The following is a 20,441-nucleotide window of genomic DNA, read 5'->3' on the forward strand; positions in this document are numbered from 1 at the left end:
TGAGAGGATGGGCGGGGTGGTGGTGTAGGTGGCAGAAGGCATAAGATGACCGTAGTCGTAGCTATAGTCGGAGTCTATGGAGGAGTCGGTGCCGCTGGTGAGTCCGGACCTGTGGCCCAAGCTGGGGCGATGGGTCATGTGTGGGGAGACTTTGCGGGCCCCTGGGGATGGCCCACTGCTGCCATGGTCTGTAGTACTGCTCTCAGGGCCCTCACACTTGCTGGCCCCTGACGACCCTCGCACATCCACCTGCACCAACACAAAGAGTATTAAGACAGGGCCTTGCTGGTGTACTTCCCTCTAACCTCTCCCCATTATTTACTCAGCTACAACAATCATATCTACCTAACATGTAACTGCACACTACCAAAATACACCCATAAGTATGAATACACTATGCCTGGAGCCTCTGGTGCAGTTGTTATTGATGTAACATTTTCCTGAACCAAACCCCCCATCACTGATGCATTATTCATCATTGCTGGGAAGGAATTACAACAAATAACACAGGGTGAGGTGCCATTAGTGATGACGCTGCAGGAGTCATGAGGCAGCAGCCGCCATGCTGGAGCAGCAGGAATATATTACTAGTGCTCACCTTGAGTTCCGACTCACTCATGCTGCTCTTAGAGCTACTCTTGTTGAGTGCTTGAGCTCTGGCCAGCATGGCGGCCGAGGAGCTCTGCTGCAGTCTGCACCGCTCCTCCTGCTCGCTCGCTCGCTCCACGTCTCTTCTCCAAGTCTCCTCCACCGTCGACTTCCTCCCAATTTCCTCTAGAGTCGGTTTTCTTCTGGCGTCTTCGGACAGGTTTCCTCGCAATGGGTCGTCTGGAGTGGGTCGTCTGGGTGGCAGGTCGTCGTGGGTGGAAGCCGGTTTCCTATCCTCGGCTGAACTTCTCCGTGGCGTGTCCTCCGTGCCTCTCCTGCTGGGGACCTCGTCCACCGTGGCTCTTCTTGGCAGCTCTTGCGAGGCTGGAGGCCGGAGGGAAGAGGAGATGTCGCTCACAGTCTTCCTCAGCTTGTGGTGGACTGCGTCTTGTGTTGTGTGGAAACCCAGCGCCACCTGTGACACAATGCTTGGTCAGGCCATGGTAGTGTCCGCGGCGTGTTAGGCTCAGGGACGGTTACGGGGTTCATAGGCGTCAGGAGAGGTAAGCCTTCTTGGCCAGGTATCACAGGCCAAGAGGGCAGCTATCTACTAAAGCTCAAAAGCTCATGGCCAAATCGAGCTTAATTAGGCTTGACACACTCTTGGACACACAATGTAAGACTAAGTCGTGCCTAAACGGTTCAGTTCCTGGGGTGGGTGAAGCTTAAAATCAGGCTTGTTAGGCTCATGATCAAGCTGAGAAACCTTAAAGCCCTGATGGGTTAGGTGCAGCCCGGCAGTTCAGTTAAAGCGTATATGACTACGTATGACGACTCGGTCGAGTTAAAGTCCTCGTCAACTTGGGAAAGGTTGTTGTTAAACATGTTAGTTGGAGACACATGCCTCGTTACTAATATTTCAACGTGAAATACAGTTTCTGGAAACTCCAAGCAATCCCTCCTTAAAACCAGCACTTGATGAAAAACTTCACATAACACCATGCTGTTAATGATCTAGTAACTCACAATCTTAACATACAATTAACTCCTAAAACAAAACAAAAATTCACATATTTCACTGCAGATAACCATTGAACACTACGATAGCACAGGATAACTGTACCGTTGCAAAGATTGCGACTCAACACAAACACTTCCCACTACGATAGTGACGCTAACTGCCACAAGGCTGCAACCTAAAGGCAACACCAATTTTTTTTACAGGTCCTTTGACAAGGAAAAGTTGTCAAGGGGAACGTATCAGGGGAAAGCGCCAAGCCATTACCACAACACAGCACTTGCCAGGGATCAGGATTAAGACTTGGGATGGACAAATCCCAAATCAAAGGATCCCCAAAAGAGCATAGTGTGTTCTCCTTGATGTAAGTGGTACACATCAGGTGCACCAGTGGGTGAGACACATCAGGTGTAACAGTGGGTAAGACACATCAGGGGCACCAGTGGGTGAGACACATCAGGTGCACCAGTGGGTGAGACACATCAGGTGTACCAGTGGGTGACACACATCAGGTGTACAAGTGGGTGACACATCAGGGGCACCGGTGGCTGAGACACATCAGGTGCCCCAGTGGGTGAGACACATCAGGTGCACCAGTGGGTGACACACATTAGGTGTACAAGTGGGTGACACACATCAGGTGTACCAGTGGGTGAGACACATCAGGTGCACCAGTGGGTGAGACACATCAGGTGTACCAGTGGGTGAGACACATCAGGTGTACCAGTGGGTGAGACACATCAGGTGCACCAGTGGGTGAGACACATCAGGTGTACCAGTGGGTGAGACACATCAGGTGCACCAGTGGGTGAGACACATCAGGTGTACCAGTGGGTGAGACACATCAGGTGTACCAGTGGGTGAGACACATCAGGTGCACTAGTGGGTGAGACACATCAGGTGCACTAGTGGGTGAGACACATCAGGTGTACCAGTGGGTGAGACACATCAGGTGCGACACATACTCACATAGTATTAATACTATACTTTTAGAGGATGAGACGAATTTTTCACAGGTTGTGCCTATCTCACAGACACACACACACACACACACACACACACACACACACACACACACACACACACACACACACACACACACACACATATATATATATATATATATATATATATATATATATATATATATATATATATATACATTTACATATATATAAATATATATATATATATATATATATATATATATATATATATATATATATATATATATGTATATATATATATATATATATATATATATATATATATATATATATATATATATATATATATATATATATATATATATATATATTATTAAATATGACCGAAAAAGTAAGATTAATAATTCTAACACGAATTTTCTCAATCTTTCGTACATTTTTTTTCACTGTTGGTGGTAATTCAAAAATCAATTCTCCAAAATTCATTTTTATTTCTAGTCTGACGCGACACTTGAGTGTGTTTCATAAAACTTATTACATTTTCAAAGACTTTAGTTACACATACACAACTGAATAGAACTTACACATCTCCGATTTGTTTATATCTACATTTGAGTGAGGTGGATGGGGTGAGGTGGTATTTAATAGGGTATTAAATTCATCAACACAAGACAGAACACGAAACAATGGGTATTGAATAGAAGTGATTGTAGAAAGCCTATTGGTCCATATTTCTTGATGCTTCTATATTGGAGCGGAGTCTTGAGGTGGGTAGAATATAGTTGTGCATTAATTGGCTGTTGATTGCTGGTGTTGACTTTTTGATGTGTAGTGCCTTGCAAACGTCAAGCCGTCTGCTATCGCTGTATCTATCGATGATTTCTGTGTTGTTTACTAGGATTTCTCTGGCGATGGTTTGGTTGTGGGAAGAGATTATATGTTCCTTAATGGAGCCCTGTTGCTTATGCATCGTTAAACGCCTAGAAAGAGATGTTGTTGTCTTGCCTATATACTGGGTTTTTTGGAGCTTACAATCCCCAAGAGGGCATTTGAAGGCATAGACGACGTTGGTCTCTTTTAAAGCGTTCTGCTTTGTGTCTGGAGAGTTTCTCATGAGTAGGCTGGCCGTTTTTCTGGTTTTATAGTAAATCGTCAGTTGTATCCTCTGATTTTTGTCTGTAGGGATAACGTTTCTATTAACAATATCTTTCAGGACCCTTTCCTCCGTTTTATGAGCTGTGGAAAAGAAATTCCTGTAAAATAGTCTAATAGGGGGTATAGGTGTTGTGTTAGTTGTCTCTTCAGAGGTTGCATGGCGTTTCACTTTCCTTCTTATGATGTCTTCGACGAAACCATATGGACCTCCATATTGCATAAACCATATTGCCATAGGTCCTTATATGGAGGACCTAGTGTAGACAGCAGTGTGGAAGCCTCCACTCCTTTCCGTGACTGTTACATCCAGAAAGAGCAGCTTCCCATTATTCTCCATCTCGTAAGTGAAGCTCAACACAGAATTTCGCTCAAATGCCTCCATCTGCTGTAGACATCTGGCATCAGGTATCTGCATAAAAATGTCGTCAACATACCTGCAGTATATGGAGGGTTTCAAGCCCATGTCAACAAAGACCCTCTGCTCGATGGTGCCCATGTAGAAGTTCACAAACAGGACACCAAGGGGGGAACCCATGGCGACCCCATCTACTTGCTTATACATGTGCCCATCTGGGCTCAAGAAGGGTGCCTCTTTAGTGCAGGCTTGGAGTAGTTTCCTAAGTGTGTTTTCTGGCATGTCAAGAGGAGTGCAAGCTGGGTCACGATACACTCTGTCTGCTATCATCCCGATTGTTTCGTCTACCGGCAGGTTGGTAAATAGTGACTCAACATCCAACGAGGCTCGTATCCCTGTGGCCTGTGCTCCCCGCAGTAGGTCATCAAATTCCTTGGGAGACTTCAGGCTGAAAGCACAAGGTATGTAAGGAGTCAGCAACCCATTGAGTCGTTTAGTAAGTCTGTATGTGGGTGTGGGTATCTGGCTGATGATTGGCCGATGTGGGTTTCCAGGCTTGTGGGTTTTGACATTTCCATAGACATATCCAGGTTTGTATTCCCCAACAACTTTTGGCAGGTGGAGTCCGGATTTCTTGGCATTCACAGTTTCGATCAATCTGTTTACCTTCGTTTTCAATTCGCCTGTAGTGTCCTTCGTTACCCTTTGGAATTTCGTCTATTCGACGAAAATATATTCGTCTTTTCTAAGAATAACATATATTGGCGACTTGTCACCTCTCCTGACGATTATTTCCTTGTTCTCACGAAGGCTCTTAGCTGCCGCTTTGAGTTCGGGGGACAGTATGGTGCTTCTGTAGTTACCTCGAATCTTTCCTCCTTCTGCAATAAGTTCTGCTTGCAAGGTGTTTTTAGTGGTAACCTTCTTTTGCTTCTCGAGGTCGAATATGTCATTCAATGGGATCTCCAACTTCATTTTCCGGGCCATCTCACTTGGTCTGGACATAATGGGACAGTTTATATCCAGATTTAAGAGAGATTTGGTCATCAGTGAGGTTTAAGAAGCCATCTCTGCGTCGTTGAATCGCCATGCGTCCTCCAAACAGTGTTGTCAGTTTCTTGATGATCCTAGTTTCGGTGCTGTGGTGAGAGATTTGATCGACAAGTGTAGTCTCACACCATCTGTGATTCCATCTGGTCGGCCGGCAAAGATAGCAGAGTTACGGTTCAATAGATGGCGGGTCTCTCTTTCTCTGCTGGACACTGGGCAGAGGCAAGGCTCCTTTTAATGATATCATTGACTTCATCGTGTCTAGAGTACCAATCGCCAGATTTTTCCACAGTGCAGATCATGCAATCAATATTCGTCTGCCTCTACCTCGCCACAAATACAACTATGAACAGTGTGGATAGGGGCAGAAAGGCAAAGAGTGCATCTGCTCCGTATTGCAGCAGCTCTGCAATACGGAGCTGCTGCGGATCAAGACGTGTGCCTGACGCAGACATAGGGACTGCCAAAATGAAGTCCCGTGCATGTGGAACCTGCACAGCTGTGAGGAGGTGCACGATCACTGGGGGTTGTTGCTGCCTCCAGCAAAGCCGTGGCTTCTTTGTCTACAATGAGGCTGCCCCAGCTGGAATGTTTCTTGGCTTTCAACAAGGCTGGTCTGAGTGCTGCGTCTGCCATGGTACCCCATTTTGTGTCGTATTCCGTGTAACGGGAGGCATGTATCACTGCAAAGTCACACAGGTTGTCAGGTAGAATTTCCTTAACCAGGTCATCTGATGCTGAGGAGGAAGACAGTTAGGCTGGGACAGCAATTTGGGTGGCGGTGCAGACACCCAAGCTGCCGAGCATAACAGGAAGAGTGGCTTGTTTCCACTTGCAGTCATTGAGGGAGAGGTTGACAACTTTTTCTAGCATGGTCTTCAGTAATAGGTCATACTCTTCAAGCTTTCGGCTGTCGTAGGATGGGGCACACCTCAGAAAGTAGGTTAGCATTACAAACATTTAGTGAGGAGATAAAAAACATCGTGGGAATCGATGTCACCTATCCTGTTTTCCATCCTCCTAAGGTCTGTGATTTTCTAATCATGGCGTTAGACCCAAGGGGGCTCCAAGGAGAGTGCAGTTCACAGACCTAATGACATGGGCTCCGGCAAAGGCAGACCTTATTCTAGCTATGATGTCTATGATGAATTGGTATCAGCAATTCAGCCACTTGCTGGCTGACAACCTTCATGGCAGCCTTGTCAACCAGGCGTCGGACAGTGTTGCCAACAGCGATTGGCCTGATTCCACTATCTTTTTTGTTGAGAGCACAGAGGGAAGCACCGAAAGAGGGATGCTGGTGTGGACGAGATTATATATATATATATATATATATATATATATATATATATATATATATATATATATATATATATATATATATATATATATATATATATATATACACACATATGTCGTACCTAGTAGCCAGAACGCACTTCTCAGCCTACTATGCAAGGCCCAATTTGCCTAATAAGCCACGTTTTCCTGAATTAATTGTTTTTCGACTACCTAACCTAACCTAACTTTTTCAGCTACCTAACCTAACCTAACCTATAAAGATAGGTTAGGTTAGGTAGGGTTGGTTAGGTTCGGTCATATATACGTTAATTTTAACTCCAATAAAAAAAAATTGACCTCATACATAATGAAATGGGTAGTTTTATCATTTCAGAAGAAAAAAATTAGAGAAAATATATTAATTCAGGAAAACTTGGCTTATTAGGCAAATCGGGCCTTGCATAGTAGGCCGAGAAGTGCATTCTGGCTACTAGATACGACATATATATATATGTCGTACCTAGTAGCCAGAACGCACTTCTCAGCCTACTATGCATGCCCGATTTGCCTAATAAGCCAAGTTTTCATGAATTATTTGTTTTTCGACTACCTAACCTACCTAACCTAACCTAACCTAACTTTTTCAGCTACCTAACCTAACCTAACCTATGAAGATAGGTTAATTTAGGTTAGGTAGGGTTGGTTAGGTTCGGTCATATATCTACGTTAATTTTAACTCCAATAAAAAAATATTGACCACATACATAATGAAATGGGTAGCTTTATCATTTCATAAGAAAAAAATTTGAGAAAATATAATAATTCATGAAAACTTGGCTTATTAGGCAAATTGGGCCTTGCATATTAGGCCGAGAAGTGCGTTCTGGCTACTAGGTACGACATATATATATATATATATATATATATATATATATATATATATATATATATTTTATTAAATATGACCGAAAAAGTAAGATTAATAATTCTAACACGAATTTTCTCAATCTTTCGTACATTATGCTTCACTGTTGGAGGTAAATAAAAAATCACTTCTCCAAAATTCATTTTTATTTCTAGTCTGACGCGACACGGGCGCGTTTCGTAAAACTTATTACATTTTCAAAGACTTCACAAATACACAACTGATTAGAACTTGCGTTTCCCTGATTTTATATCTACATTTGAGTGAGGTGGGAAGGGTGATGTGGCATTACATTTGAGTAAGGTGGGAAGGATGATGTGGCATTAGAGGATATTAATAGGGTATTAAAAGTATCAACACAAGACAGAACACGAAACAATGGATATTGAATAGAAGTGTTTGTAGAAAGCCTATTGGTCCATATTTCTTGATGCTTCTATATTGGAGCGGAGTTTTGAGGTGGGTAGAATATAGTTGTGCAATAATTGGCTGTTGATTGCTGGTGTTGACTTCTTGATGTGTAGTGCCTCGCAAACGTCGAGCCGCCTGCTATCGCTGTATCTATCGATGATTTCTGTGTTGTTTACTAGGATTTCTCTGGCGATGGTTTGGTTATGGGAAGAGATTATATGTTCCTTAATGGAGCCCTGTTGTTTATGCATCGTTAAACGCCTAGAAAGAGATGTTGTTGTCTTGCCTATATACTGGGTTTTTTGGAGCTTACAGTCCCCAAGTGGGCATTTGAAGGCATAGACGACGTTAGTCTCTTTTAAAGCGTTCTGTTTCGTGTCTGGAGAGTTTCTCATGAGTAGGCTGGCCGTTTTTCTGGTTTTATAGTAAATCGTCAGTTGTATCCTCTGATTTTTGTCTGTAGGGATAACGTTTCTATTAACAATATCTTTCAGGACCCTTTCCTCTGTTTTATGAGCTGTGGAAAAGAAGTTCCTGTAAAATAGTCTAATAGGGGGTATAGGTGTTGTGTTAGTTGTCTCTTCGGAGGTTGCATGGCTTTTCACTTTCCTTCTTATGATGTCTTCGATGAAACCATTGGAGAAGCCGTTATTGACTAGAACCTGCCTTACCCTACAGAGTTCTTCGTCGACTTGCTTCCATTCTGAGCTGTGGCTGAGAGCACGGTCGACGTATGCGTTAACAACACTCCTCTTGTACCTGTCAGGGCAGTCGCTGTTGGCATTTAGGCACATTCCTATGTTTGTTTCCTTTGTATTATATTTAATAAAATATGTCTACAGGAAAGACTGCTACCAAAATATACTAATGTTAAAGTGCACGACCCAGCAGCAAGGAATCAAGCCTTCACGATAAAATATCGCCAGGATCTGATTCGTGATCAGATATACAAGGCAGAGAATGAAATCAAAGACAAAAAAACGCAACTACTTCATGCTACAAACGAGTGGAGAAATAGCAACATCGACCATAGTATCCGTACCCGCATTGAACAACACCTCGACATCCTCACAGACCAACATCACCTCAGCACTGAAACAAGGATTATCAAGAAACTAACAACATTATATGGAGGACCTATGGCAATTCCACGACCAAGAGATGGCTTCCTGAACCTTGCAGGAATTAACCTCACTGAGGACCAAGTCACTCTCCTAAATCTGGGCATAAACTGTCATGTTATGTCCAGACCGAGTGAAATGGCCCGGAAAGTGGAGTTGGAAATTCTGTTGGACGACATATTCGACCTCGAGACACAAAAGAAGGTCACTACCAAAGATACCTTACAAGCAGAACTTATTGCAGAAGGAGGAAAGAATCGAGGCCACTACAGAAGCACCATACTGTCCCCCGAGCTTAGAGCGGCAGCTAAAAGCCTTCGTGAGAACAAGGAGATAGTTGTCAGGAGAGGTGACAAGTCGCCAATATATGTCATTCTTAAAAAAGACGAATATCTGGCGAAAATGAACATCATACTCTCTGACCAAACTAAGTTCCAAAGGGTAACGAAGGACACTACAGCCGAATTAAAAACAAAGGTCAACAAACTGATCGAAACTGTGAACGCCAAGAAATCCGGACTCCACCTGCCAAAGATCATTGGGGAATATAAACCTGGATATGCGTATGGAAATGTCAAGACGCACAAGCCTGGAAACCCACTTCGGCCAATCATTAGCCAGATACCCACACCCACGTACAGATTGGCGAAGCGACTCAACGGCCTGCTGACTCCTTATGTTCCTTGCGCCTTCAGCCTGAAGTCTCCAAAGGAATTTGTGGACTTACTGCGGGGCGCACGGGCCACAGGGATAAGAGCCTCGTTGGACGTAGAATCGCTGTTTACCAACGTACCTGTGGACGAGACAATCGGAATGATAGCCGACAGAGTGTATCGTGATCCAGCCTGTACTCCTCTTGACATGCCAGAAAGTATTCTGAGGAAACTACTCCAAGCTTGTACTAAAGAGGCACCCTTCTTGAGCCCGGATGGGCACATGTATAAGCAAGTAGATGGGGTCGCTATGGGTTCTCCCCTAGGTGTCCTGTTTGCAAACTTCTACATGGGTACCATCGAGCGAAAAGTCTTAGTCGACATGAACTTGAAACCGGCCATATACTGCAGGTATGTTGACGACATTTTTACACAGGTACCTGATGTCAGACATCTGCAGGAGCTGAAGGAGGCATTTGAGCAGAGTTCCGTGCTGCGTTTCACTTACGAGACGGAAAAGGATGGGAAGCTGCCTTTTCTAGATGTAACAGTCATGGAAAAGGGCGGAGGTTTCCACACTGCAGTCTACACAAAGGAAACAAACATAGGAATGTGCCTAAATGCCAACAGCGACTGCCCTGACAGGTACAAGAGGAGTGTTGTTAACGCATACGTCGACCGTGCTCTCAGCCACAGCTCAGAATGGAAGCAAGTCGACGAAGAACTCTGTAGGGTAAGGCAGGTTCTAGTCAATAACGGCTTCTCCAATGGTTTCATCGAAGACATCATAAGAAGGAAAGTGAAAAGCCATGCAACCTCCGAAGAGACAACTAACACAACACCTATACCCCCTATTAGACTATTTTACAGGAACTTCTTTTCCACAGCTCATAAAACAGAGGAAAGGGTCCTGAAAGATATTGTTAATAGAAACGTTATCCCTACAGACAAAAATCAGAGGATACAACTGACGATTTACTATAAAACCAGAAAAACGGCCAGCCTACTCATGAGAAACTCTCCAGACACGAAACAGAACGCTTTAAAAGAGACTAACGTCGTCTATGCCTTCAAATGCCCACTTGGGGACTGTAAGCTCCAAAAAACCCAGTATATAGGCAAGACAACAACATCTCTTTCTAGGCGTTTAACGATGCATAAACAACAGGGCTCCATTAAGGAACATATAATCTCTTCCCATAACCAAACCATCGCCAGAGAAATCCTAGTAAACAACACAGAAATCATCGATAGATACAGCGATAGCAGGCGGCTCGACGTTTGCGAGGCACTACACATCAAGAAGTCAACACCAGCAATCAACAGCCAATTATTGCACAACTATATTCTACCCACCTCAAGACTCCGCTCCAATATAGAAGCATCAAGAAATATGGACCAATAGGCTTTCTACAAACACTTCTATTCAATATCCATTGTTTCGTGTTCTGTCTTGTGTTGATACTTTTAATACCCTATTAATATCCTCTAATGCCACATCATCCTTCCCACCTTACTCAAATGTAATGCCACATCACCCTTCCCACCTCACTCAAATGTAGATATAAAATCAGGGAAACGCAAGTTCTAATCAGTTGTGTATTTGTGAAGTCTTTGAAAATGTAATAAGTTTTACGAAACGCGCCCGTGTCGCGTCAGACTAGAAATAAAAATGAATTTTGGAGAAGTGATTTTTGATTTACCTCCAACAGTGAAGCATAATGTACGAAAGATTGAGAAAATTCGTGTTAGAATTATTAATCTTACTTTTTCGGTCATATTTAATAAAATATGTCTACAGGAAAGACTGCTACCAAAATATACTAATATATATATATATATATATTATTAAATATGACCGAAAAAGTAAGATTAATAATTCTAACACGAATTTTCTCAATCTTTCGTACATTACGCTTCACTGTTGGAGGTAAATCAAAAATCACTTCTCCAAAATTCATTTTTATTTCTAGTCTGACGCGACACGGGCGCGTTTCGTAAAACTTATTACATTTTCAAAGACTTCACAAATACACAACTGATTAGAACGTATCTCTGATTTTATATCTACATTTGAGTGAGGTGGTAAGGGTGATGTGGCATTAACACAAGACAGAACAGGAGGGGATATTAATAGGGTATTAAAAGTATCAACACAAGACAGAACAGAAACAATGGGTATTGAATAGAAGTGTTTGTAGAAAGCCTATTGGTCCATATTTCTTGATGCTTCTATATTGGAGCGGAGTCTTGAGGTGGGTAGAATATAGTTGTGCAATAATTGGCTGTTGATTGCTGGTGTTGACTTCTTGATGTGTAGTGCCTCGCAAACGTCAAGCCGCCTGCTATCGCTGTATCTATCGATGATTTCTGTGTTGTTTACTAGGATTTCTCTGGCGATGGTTTGGTTATGGGAAGAGATTATATGTTCCTTAATGGAGCCCTGTTGCTTATGCATCGTTAAACGCCTAGAAAGAGATGTTGTTGTCTTGCCTATATACGGGGTTTTTTGGAGCTTACAGTCCCCAAGTGGGCATTTGAAGGCATAGACGACATTAGTCTCTTTTAAAGCGTTCTGTTTTGTGTCTGGAGAGTTTCTCATGAGTAGGCTGGCCGTTTTTCTGGTTTTATAGTAAATCGTCAGTTGTATCCTCTGATTTTTGTCTGTAGGGATAACGTTTCTATTAACAATATCTTTCAGGACCCTTTCCTACGTTTTATGAGCTGTGGAAAAGAAGTTCCTGTAAAATAGTCTAATAGGGGGTATAGGTGTTGTGTTAGTTGTCTCTTCAGAGGAAGAGACAACTAACACAACACCTCTGAAGAGACAACTAACACAACACCTATACCCCCTATTAGACTATTTTACAGGAACTTCTTTTCCACAGCTCATAAAACGGAGGAAAGGGTCCTGAAAGATATTGTTAATAGAAACGTTATCCCTACAGACAAAAATCAGAGGATACAACTGACGATTTACTATAAAACCAGAAAAACGGCCAGCCTACTCATGAGAAACTCTCCAGACACAAAACAGAACGCTTTAAAAGAGACTAATGTCGTCTATGCCTTCAAATGCCCACTTGGGGACTGTAAGCTCCAAAAAACCCAGTATATAGGCAAGACAACAACATCTCTTTCTAGGCGTTTAACGATGCATAAGCAACAGGGCTCCATTAAGGAACATATAATCTCTTCCCATAACCAAACCATCGCCAGAGAAATCCTAGTAAACAACACACAAATCATCGATAGATACAGCGATAGCAGGCGGCTTGACGTTTGCGAGGCACTACACATCAAGAAGTCAACACCAGCAATCAACAGCCAATTATTGCACAGCTATATTCTACCCACCTCAAGACTCCGCTCCAATATAGAAGCATCAAGAAATATGGACCAATAGGCTTTCTACAAACACTTCTATTCAATACCCATTGTTTCTGTTCTGTCTTGTGTTGATACTTTTAATACCCTATTAATATCCCCTCCTGTTCTGTCTTGTGTTAATGCCACATCACCCTTACCACCTCACTCAAATGTAGATATAAAATCAGAGATACGTTCTAATCAGTTGTGTATTTGTGAAGTCTTTGAAAATGTAATAAGTTTTACGAAACGCGCCCGTGTCGCGTCAGACTAGAAATAAAAATGAATTTTGGAGAAGTGATTTTTGATTTACCTCCAACAGTGAAGCGTAATGTACGAAAGATTGAGAAAATTCGTGTTAGAATTATTAATCTTACTTTTTCGGTCATATTTAATAATATATGTCTACAGGAAAGACTGCTACCAAAATATACTAATATATATATATATATATATATATATATATATTATATATATATATATATATATATATATATATATATATATATATATATATATATATATATATATATATATATATATATATATATATATCAATAAATGTGATCAACACATTCAAGCTTTAGCAAATTATCTCTTTAGTATGAACACAAAAATTACTGTATTACGAATACAATATAAGTCGATGTATTATGAACACCACATAAATTACTGTATTATGAACACTATACAAGTTAATGTATTATGAACATAATTTACTATACAAGTTAATGTATTATACAGTTAAGCTATTGTATTAAAAATAAAGGCTACTGTATTAACACTATTAACCACTATATTACAAGTAGAACCTACTGAATTACAAATATAAACTATTGTATTATAACATGCTTAGCTACTGTATTACAAACATGACAAATATATTTAAAAGAAAAGTTATTGTAAGATGTATTATATGCATAGGCTAGTGTATTATAAACATTAGCTACTGTATTATAAATATAAGCTACTGGGTGACATATTTAAGGTACTGTATTAAAAATTTAAAAAACTGTATTGAAAACGTTAAGCTTTTGTATTACAAATGTCTGTTAATGTATTACATATATAAACTACTTGATTACAATAATAAATTACTTTATTTCAAATAAAATATGCAAATTGCAATATTATCAAACTCATTAATAATATAGAGGTACTGTATTACAAATGTATGTCACTGTATTACAAACATATGCTACTTTATTCAACTATAAAGTACTGTATAATAAGGGCAGGACAAGCGTGGTTATTAACAAGAGCTAGAGGAGTCCACTTCATGAGTGTGGAGTCAGTGACTGTATTGTGGTAATGAAATCTTTGAGGTTCAGGTTCCTCGGACAGCTCCACACCCCATCTTAAGAATCTCACTAATAGTAATGGGAATATCCTCTCACAGGCATAATAACATAGGATAAAAAACCCACACTTGTGTATTTGTGAGATTTATGTAAAGATTTACACAAAGTCTTTGGCAATCTCTTGAGTGTTTTATCAAGGTCTGAGTGTGTGGTTACGTCCAGACTTACATCTAAACGACTAAAAGTCGTCGATTTTTAGTTGCTTAGATGCAAGTCAAACTACACACTCAAGCCTTGACAAAGCACTCAGGAGAGTGTGAAAGACTCACTCGTAATTGGAGTAATTCTAAATAATAAATGTTGGAAATAATAATAATGGAGTAACTGTATCAACACAACCCAATGATTAAGGCTTAGTCCATGCTGCCTTGATCATCAAGTCTTTACCCAGTATTGACCTCCATGTCTTGTGTAACTCTCTTACGTATACTGGCCACTAAGCCCAGCCACAGGCCTACTGTCACCTATAATACAGTCAGCACCCTAATGGGGCTCACCGCCTGACTGGCGCCCACCGCCTGACTGGCGCCCACCGCCTGCCTGGCGCCCACCGCCTGACTGGCGCCCACCACCTGACTGGCGCCCACCGCCTGCCTGGCAACCACCGCCTGACTGGCGCCCACCACCTGACTGGCGCCCACCGCCTGACTGGCGCCCACCACCTGACTGGCGCCCACCGCCTGACTGGCGCCCACCGCCTGCCTGGCGCCCACCGCCTGACTGGCGCCCACCACCTGACTGGCGCCCACCGCCTGACTGGCGCCCACCGTCTGACTGGCGCCCACCGCCTGACTGGCGCCCACCGCCTGACTGATGCTGACCACTGTAACTAGACTTTAAGTTAGCCACCAAACCAACGACCGAACAAGACAGGGAGGTGTGGGTGTCTCACTATACCCAAGCCAGCATGCCCCAAGCCCAGCAGATACCCAGACAACACTGCCCGACCCGCCACTCACCCCCTCCAGGCCGACGTAGTCCTTGAGCGAAGTTTTGTAGATCTTGGCGTGTGAGGACGTCGTCCGAGGCGCTGCTGTGGGGGGCCTGGGACTGCTGCCGGAGACCTCCCCAACCGCGCCCTCAGGGCCGCCCTCCACCCACTTGTCACACTCCCACTCCTCTGTGGGAGAGACGCAAATTCTTCTGGTCAGACTTTTAACTCTCTCCCACCTACTGAAGTGTTCTATAAGACTATGGTTGGCGGTAAAGGGTACAGGGACTAGGGTTGGTGGTGTAGGGTACAGGGACTATTGTTGGTGGTGAATACTATACACAGGACTCTCTCGTGACAGATACTCTACACAGGACCTTCTCGTGACAGATACTCTACACAGGACTCTCCCGTGACAGATACTCTACACAGGACTCTCCCGTGACAGATACTCTACACAGGACTCTCCCGTGACAGATACTCTACACAGGACTCTCCCGTGACAGATACTCTACACAGGACTCTCCCGTGACAGATACTCTACACAGGACTCTCTCGTGACAGATACTAACCTAATGTATCGGAATCTTTTCTGTGCTTGAGAATGTGTTGTGGTGGCGGGGTGGCGGCCGGGAGGGCGGCCATGGCGTCCTCGGCCAGGTCGACCAGGTCCGGGGGTGGTCGCTTGTAGCCCACGATGTTGACGTTGACGACGACGCCGCTGCTGCTGCTGCTGCTGCTACTGCTGCTGGTGTGGCTGCTGGTCTGCCTGCTGTAACAACCAGGTACACGCTCGTTAGCTCACAGATCACACTGCTCAGATATGTATATCAACGGTAAGTATACTCCTACTGAATATGATGAGGGGCAATGAGGTCTTTCTACCCACTTAGTTTGCACTACTAACTCACTTGACCTCAATATACACTTCTCAGTTAACAATCAGATGAGCTGATGGTGCAATTTGCAATCACAGTATTAACACACCAGGAGTCGGTATTACGTCATTTTACAAAGGTACAGGAAGAGGCCGTGCTAATTAACCCAATACACCTGTCTACCCAACTGTAAACAAACACCACTTGACTAAAGACTTACACCTGGCTAAACACACCTTAAACGTCATCTGTTTGTTCTTATTTAAATAATTTTTTTATTTTTACAATAATAATTAAAAATATCGTTGTTTACGTAAATAAATTAATCGAAAATTCCTGTGATCCATACATATTATATATATATATATATATATATATATATATATATATATATATATATATATATATATATATATATATATATATATATTATATTATATATATATTATATTATATATATATATATATATATATTATATATATATTATATATATACATATATGTATACATATATATATTATATATATATTATATATATATACATATGTGTATACATATATATATACACATACATACATACATATATATATATATATATATATATATATATATATATATATATATATATATATATATATATATATATATAAGTATATTTTGGTAGCAGTCTTTCCTGTAGACATATATTATTAAATATTACCGAATAAGTAAGATTAATAATTCTAACACGAATTTCCTCAATCTTTCGTACATTTCGTTTCACTGTTGGTGGTAATTCAAAAATCAATTCTCCAAAATTCATTTTTATTTCTAGTCTGACGCGACACTTGAGCGCGTTTCGTAAAACTTATTACATTTTCAAAGACTTTAGTTACACATACACAACTGAATAGAACTTACACATCTCCGATTTGTTTATATCTACATTTGAGTGAGGTGGATGGGGTTAGGTGGTATTAAAGACTGCTACCAAAATATACTAATATTAAAGCGCACGACCCAGCAGCAAGGAATCAAGCCTTCACGATAAAATATCGCCAGGATCTGATTCGTGATCAGATATACAAGGCAGAGAATGAAATGAAAGACAACAAAACGCAACTACTTCATGCTACAAACGAGTGGAGAAATAGCAACATCGACGAAAGTATCCGTACCCGCATTGAACAACACCTCGACATCCTCACAGACCGACATCACCTCAGCACTGAAACAAGGATTATCAAGAAACTAACAACGTTATATGGAGGACCTATGGCAATTCCACGACCAAGAGATGGCTTCCTGAACCTTGCAGGAATTAACCTCACTGAGGACCAAGTCACTCTCCTAAATCTGGGCATAAACTGTCACGTTATGTACAGACCGAGTGAGATGGCCCGGAAAGTGGAGTTGGAAATTCTGTTGGACGACATATTCGACCTCGAGACACAAAAGAAGGTCACTACCAAAGATACCTTACAAGCAGAACTTATTGCGGAAGGAGGAAAGAATCGAGGCAATTACAGAAGCACCATACTGTCCCCCGAGCTCAAAGCGGCAGCTAAAAGCCTTCGTGAGAACAAGGAGATAGTTGTCAGGAGAGGTGACAAGTCGCCAATATATGTCATTCTTAAAAAAAGACGAATATCTGGCGAAAATGAACTTCATACTCTCTGACCAAACTAAATTCCAAAGGGTAACGAAGGACACTACAGCCGAATTGAAAGCAAAGGTCAACAAACTGATTGAAACTGTGAACGCCAAGAAATCCGGACACCACCTACCAAAGATTATTGGGGAATATAAACCTGGATATGCGTATGGAAATGTCAAGACACACAAGCCTGGATACCCACTTCGGCCAATCATTAGCCAGATACCCACACCCACGTACAGACTGGCGAAGCAACTCAACGGCCTGCTGACTCCTTATGTCCCTTGCGCCTTCAGCCTGAAGTCTCCAAAAGAATTTGTTGACTTACTGCGGGGCACACGGGCCACAGGGATAAGAGCCTCGTTGGACATAGAATCACTGTTCACCAACGTACCTGTGGACGAGACAATCGGGATGATAGCCGACAGAGTGTATCGTGATCCAGCCTGTACTCCTCTTGACATACCAGAGAATATTCTGAGGAAACTACTCCAAGCTTGTACTAAAGAGGCACCCTTCTTGAGCCCGGATGGGCACATGTATAAGCAAGTAGATGGGGTCGCCATGGGTTCTCCCCTAGGTGTCCTGTTTGCAAACTTCTACATGGGTACCATCGAGCAAAAAGTCTTAGTCGACATGAACTTGAAACCGGCCATATACTGCAGGTATGTTGACGACATTTTTACACAGGTACCTGATGTCAGACATCTGCAGGAGCTGAAGGAGGCATTTGAGCAGAGTTCCGTGCTGCGTTTCACTTACGAGATGGAAAAGGATGGGAAGCTGCCCTTTCTAGATGTAACAGTCATGGAAAAGAGTGGAGGTTTCCACACTGCAGTCTACACTAAGGAAACAAACATAGGAATGTGCCTAAATGTCAACAGCGACTGCCCAGACAGGTACAAGAGGAGTGTTGTTAATGCATATGTCGACCGTGCTCTCAGCCACAGCTCAGAATGGAAGCAAGTCGACGAAGAACTCTGTAGGGTAAGGCAGGTCCTAGTCAATAACGGCTTCTCCAATGGTTTCGTCGAAGACATCATAAGAAGGAAAGTGAAAAGCCATGCAACCTCTGAAGAGACAACTAACACAACACCTATACCCCCTATTAGACTATTTTACAGGAACTTCTTTTCCACAGCTCATAAAACGGAGGAAAGGGTCCTGAAAGATATTGTTAATAGAAACGTTATCCCTACAGACAAAAATCAGAGGATACAACTGACGATTTACTATAAAACCAGAAAAACGGCCAGCCTACTCATGAGAAACTCTCCAGACACAAAACAGAACGCTTTAAAAGAGACTAACGTCGTCTATGCCTTCAAATGCCCACTTGGGGACTGTAAGCTCCAAAAAACCCAGTATATAGGCAAGACAACAACATCTCTTTCTAGGCGTTTAACGATGCATAAGCAACAGGGCTCCATTAAGGAACATATAATCTCTTCCCACAACCAAACCATCGCCAGAGACATCCTAGTAAACAACACAGAAATCATCGATAGATACAGCGATAGCAGGCGGCTTGACGTTTGCGAGGCACTACACATCAAGAAGTCAACACCAGCAATCAACAGCCAATTATTGCACAACTATATTCTACCCACCTCAAGACTCCGCTCCAATATAGAAGCATCAAGAAATATGGACCAATAGGCTTTCTACAAACACTTCTATTCAATATCCATTGTTTCGTGTTCTGTCTTGTGTTGATGAAATTAATACCCTATTAATACTCTTGTTCTGTCTTGTGTTGATGAAATTAATACCCTATTAATACCACATTTTGTTATGTCTTGTGTTAATGCCACATCACCCCTTCCACCTCACTCAAATGTAGATATAAAATCGGAGATACGTAAGTTCTATTCAGTTGTGTATTTGTGAACTAAATTCTTTGAAAATGTAATAAGTTTTACGAAACGCGCCCGTGTCGCGTCAGACTAGAAATAAAAATGAATTTTGGAGAATTGATTTTTGATTTACCTCCAACAGTGAAGCGTAATGTACGAAAGATTGAGAAAATTCGTGTTAGAATTATTAATCTTACTTTTTCGGTCATATTTAATAATATATATATATATATATATATATATATATATATATATATATATATATATATATATATATATATATATATATATATATATATATATATATATATATATATATTATTAAATATGACCGAAAAAGTAAGATTAATAATTCTAACACGAATTTTCTCAATCTTTCGTACATTACGCTTCACTGTTGGAGGTAAATCAAAAATCACTTCTCCAAAATTCATTTTTATTTCTAGTCTGACGCGACACGGGCGCGTTTCGTAAAACTTATTACATTTTCAAAGACTTCACAAATACACAACTGATTAGAACTTGCGTTTCCCTGATTTAATATCTACATTTGAGTGAGGTGGGAAGGGTGATGTGGCATTACATTTGAGTGAGGTGGGAAGGGTGATGTGGCATTAACACAAGACAGAACACTAGGGGATATTAATAGGGTATTAAAAGTATCAACACAAGACAGAACAGAAACAATGGGTATTGAATAGAAGTGTTTGTAGAATGCCTATTGGTCCATATTTCTTGATGCTTCTATATTGGAGCGGAGTCTTGAAGCATCAAGAAATATGGACCAATAGGCTTTCTACAAACACTTCTATTCAATACCCATTGTTTCTGTTCTGTCTTGTGTTGATACTTTTAATACCCTATTAATATCCCCTAGTGTTCTGTCTTGTGTTAATGCCACATCAC

The 20,441-nt window shown here is 41.6% G+C and overlaps 1 protein-coding gene across 8 annotated transcripts in view; it reads right to left on the minus strand.

Annotated features, from left to right (window-relative positions):
• Positions 1–20,441, minus strand: part of LOC123756005 (rho GTPase-activating protein 45) — a 975,988-nt gene that overhangs the window by 33,572 nt on the left and 921,975 nt on the right. For 7 of the 8 annotated variants that reach the window (XR_011221956.1, XM_069300005.1, XM_069300004.1 and 4 more), the window contains 4 exons: positions 15,738–15,937; positions 15,194–15,354; positions 599–1,063; positions 1–249 (listed from right to left, as the gene is read on the minus strand). The exon at positions 1–249 is cut by the window's left edge and continues 214 nt beyond it. Coding sequence is in view for 7 of the 8 variants with exons in the window: in XM_069300005.1 (XP_069156106.1) it covers positions 1–249; positions 599–1,063; positions 15,194–15,354; positions 15,738–15,937 (1,075 nt within the window). In the remaining variant the exon portion in view is untranslated. The remainder of the gene's footprint in view (positions 250–598; positions 1,064–15,193; positions 15,355–15,737; positions 15,938–20,441) is intronic. The other variant, XM_069300006.1, reaches the window with a different exon arrangement.

The sequence above is a fragment of the Procambarus clarkii genome, chromosome 43 (assembly GCF_040958095.1).
Source record: "Procambarus clarkii isolate CNS0578487 chromosome 43, FALCON_Pclarkii_2.0, whole genome shotgun sequence".
Classification (NCBI taxonomy): Eukaryota; Metazoa; Arthropoda; class Malacostraca; order Decapoda; family Cambaridae; genus Procambarus; species Procambarus clarkii.